General features: G+C 41.4%; 1 protein-coding gene across 1 annotated transcript in view; it reads left to right on the top strand.

Moving 5' to 3' along the window:
- The window catches only part of LOC102192976 (zinc finger protein 62 homolog), a 30,935-nt gene extending 28,557 nt beyond the window's left edge, over positions 1 to 2,378 (top strand). Inside the window, exon 9 of the mRNA XM_005753809.2 lies at positions 526 to 2,378. Coding sequence (XP_005753866.2) covers positions 526 to 1,451 — 926 coding nt within the window. The 3' untranslated portion in view covers positions 1,452 to 2,378. The remainder of the gene's footprint in view (positions 1 to 525) is intronic.
- Positions 2,379 to 3,309: the final 931 nt, after the last annotated feature.

Here is a 3,309-nt window from a genome sequence, read left to right as displayed (position 1 = left end):
TTGTTGTTGTTGTTGTTGTTGTTGTTGTTTAAGGCACTCTCGAGCCAGGAGTCAGCTCCCTCCGCAGCTCCTGCACTGCACACACTCCTGTCAGTCTCACCTGTTACTATATATATGGAGAGAGTCATTAGTCAGCACACACACCTGTCCCCTCTGCTGCCCTGACACCGCCTTAAGAGTTCACTGCACCACCCTTCCACTGCAGCGGGGCAGAGACCACACCCCTCCCATAGTAGCATACTGCATTACTTTAAAGAACGGTTATGAAATGCCTTCAACATGCACACACATACAATTAATTTGCATATATGTAATGCCTTTGATATGCTGCTTGGAGATAGTCGGGACTCTCAAAGTGGAGCCAGTGAGAACCTAATAACAATAAGAGAACCATTAAAAATTTGAATCGTTAAGTGATTTGAGAATGGAATTGGAATAGCTAAATCCTCATCAAATCTGATCACTACTGAGGGGTCAGATCAAATGTTTTCTCAACAGCTTGTTTTTCTGCATTTGTCTCTTCAGACCTCCAACAGCAGCATGTTGGTGAGGAAGAGGAGGGTCTGGGTGAGGAAGAGGAGGGTCTGGATGAGCAGCAGGTCTGTAACCAGGAGAGGAACTCCAGTCTGGACCAGGAGGACCCAGAGCCTCCACAGATTAAAGAGGAACAGGAGGAGCTCTGCAGCAGTCAGGAGGGAGAGCAGCTTGGACTGAAGCAGGAGGCTGAAGCTTTAGCAGACAACACTGCTGCTTCAGAGAGTCAAACTGAAGCAAGGGAAAAGTCTCTACAGTGTGACACTTGTGGGAAAACGTTTCAGTATAGATGCTTACTGGCTGCACATTTGACAGTCCACACAGGAGAGAAACGGTTTCCTTGTAGCAAATGTGGCAAAAAATTCAGTCAGCTGACACGCTTGAAAAATCACATGAGAATTCACACAGGTGAGAAGTCGTATCCTTGTAGCACCTGTGGAAAAGAATTCAGTAAAAAATCAGCTCTAAAATCTCACGCGAGAGTTCACACAGGCGAGAAGCACCATTGTTGTAGCATCTGTGGGGAAAGTTTCATCTGGAGTATGCAGTTAATACGGCACAGGAGAATTCACACAGGTGAGAAGCCATATTTTTGTGGTACCTGTGAGAAGAGATTCATTCGGAAGATACAGTTAAAGGATCACATGAGAATTCACACTGGCGAGTGTCCGTACTCGTGTAACAGCTGTGGGGAAAAGTTTATTGACCTATCAGCATTGAAAGCTCACGTGAGAATTCACACAGATGAGAAGTCGTATCCTTGTAGCACCTGTGGAAAAGAATTCAGTAAAAAATCAGCTCTAAAATCTCACGCGAGAGTTCACACAGGCGAGAAGCACCATTGTTGTAGCATCTGTGGGGAAAGTTTCATCTGGAATATGCAGTTAATACGGCACAGGAGAATTCACACAGATTAACTGTTTCATGCTTAGAGAATATGGGGACAGCTGCGAGTTATAACAGTGTGCTGGTGGTAGAGCCGACACAGAGGAGCAGCCTTTTGCAGGAGTCTGCTCCTGTTGTGTAGACTTGTTCAGTTGTTTATTATCCAGGGATCGAGTTCTGTTATTGTTCTACTGAAGCCTCGTCTTTTTCTTTTTTAATCAAAGCAAGAGTAACCAAAGCTGAGTGTGTTCATTCAGGTTTTTAAGTCTCAGACAAACATCTGGTTTTAGTTTTTATATATACTTGAATAAATTGTCTCACAGTCACACAGTGTAATGATTTTCAGGCATGGTACTTGGACTTTGCTGTTGTTGTTGTTGTTTTTTAATATAAAAAATCCAGCTGTGTCTGCTAAATGCAGAATAAACTAAACTAAATAAAGATTACCTTCAAACTTCTTTTGACAGAGTTTCACTTTCAGGAGGAAAATGTTTTAATAAGTCATAATAAGTCACTTATTGTGAATTACAAAGTCTGTGGCACAAGAAATCCAACAGCAAATGTCTTCTGCCTGTTGTAGCTGCTACTAGGAGTGTTTATTTGTTGGAGGGTGACATGTTATCAGAACGAGTGCATAATCAGCTCAAACCTGTCTGTCTAGAACACTTCCCTTGTGGGCCAGTGGTGCAATGGACAATCATCTGACTGGATTTTAAAAAATCCAGGTTCAACTTCTGGCTGCTTTAGTCTCTTTGCAGCCTCCCTATGAGGGCGTGAACACACTTTATGGACATGTAGATACTGGGTACGGGAGAGATGCTGGTGCTATTAATCGTTTGGATTCAAATGAAGGTTAGAACAGCAGCTCTGATGTCTTGTGTGTAACTGTATACTGAAAATATCACAGTGTCACGTCAGTGCACTCGTAGAATAAAAAAACAAGAGCTTCATTTCTTTGAATAATAATTTTATGTTGTTTCTCTTCTACTTCACGGAGAAGTCAGTAGTTCTTTATTGATCACAAAGATTTTTTTCTCACTTTGTGCATTTGTGAAGAATGTGTCATTACATCTACATTGATCTGTTTGTCTGCTGTTTGTGACTCAGCAAACACTGCAGGAAGTTTACTTTTCATTATTATAATCAATGAGGAGTTCATTGTATTGAATGTGAACAAACTCAGGTTATTTTTTTACAAAGGAAAAAGGCTTGTGTTCATTCCAGGATCTGACAATGTGAAGCTAATCTGAGAGAATAAATGAAGCAGTTTTCCTCCTTGGTGCTTTTGCACTGATTTTAGTTTGTTGGCAGTAAGTTCACGAGCTCTGTGTGTCTGACTTGATTTCATATGCAAGAAAATGATTAAACACAACTGAACCTGCAGAAAACATTAAAGTGAGACTGAAAGACAACTGTCACACAGAGCGGAGGGAGACACCTGGTGGACAAACACAGACATGACAACAAAAAACACTAAAGCGCAGAGGGATGACAAACAGCTGGAAATAACTCCAGGAAAGGATTGCTGTGCATCAGAAAAGCACTCAGCACACAATAATATCTTGTTGGCTTCATTAAGGAAGTGAAACTGGCTGATAGTGTAGACACCAGGCTGTTTTTTAATAACTGGTTTGTTTTTCAATCTGAGCTCCAAAGGTTGAAAACACAAATCCTTTTTCATGATTTCCTGTCCTGTCGACACGTCACTGAAACGGGCATCGAAGTCAACGGTGGCTTTAAACCTGGAAGAGAGGAGAACTAGGGACAGAGCCAAGCTAACGACAAAGAACAGGACACTTTCTCTCTCTCTTAAGAGAGACACAAATAATTTGTGTGGAATCTTATTTAATGCAGAACAAATAAATAGTCTGAAAATAGTTAATTCAAAAA

The sequence above is a fragment of the Pundamilia nyererei genome, unplaced genomic scaffold (assembly GCF_000239375.1).
Source record: "Pundamilia nyererei isolate P.nyererei 1_Seehausen unplaced genomic scaffold, PunNye1.0 scaffold00467, whole genome shotgun sequence".
NCBI classification, from domain to species: Eukaryota; Metazoa; Chordata; class Actinopteri; order Cichliformes; family Cichlidae; genus Pundamilia; species Pundamilia nyererei.
The sequence above is the reverse complement of the archived record's forward strand: the minus strand, read 5'-3'. Positions and strand labels throughout refer to the sequence as shown.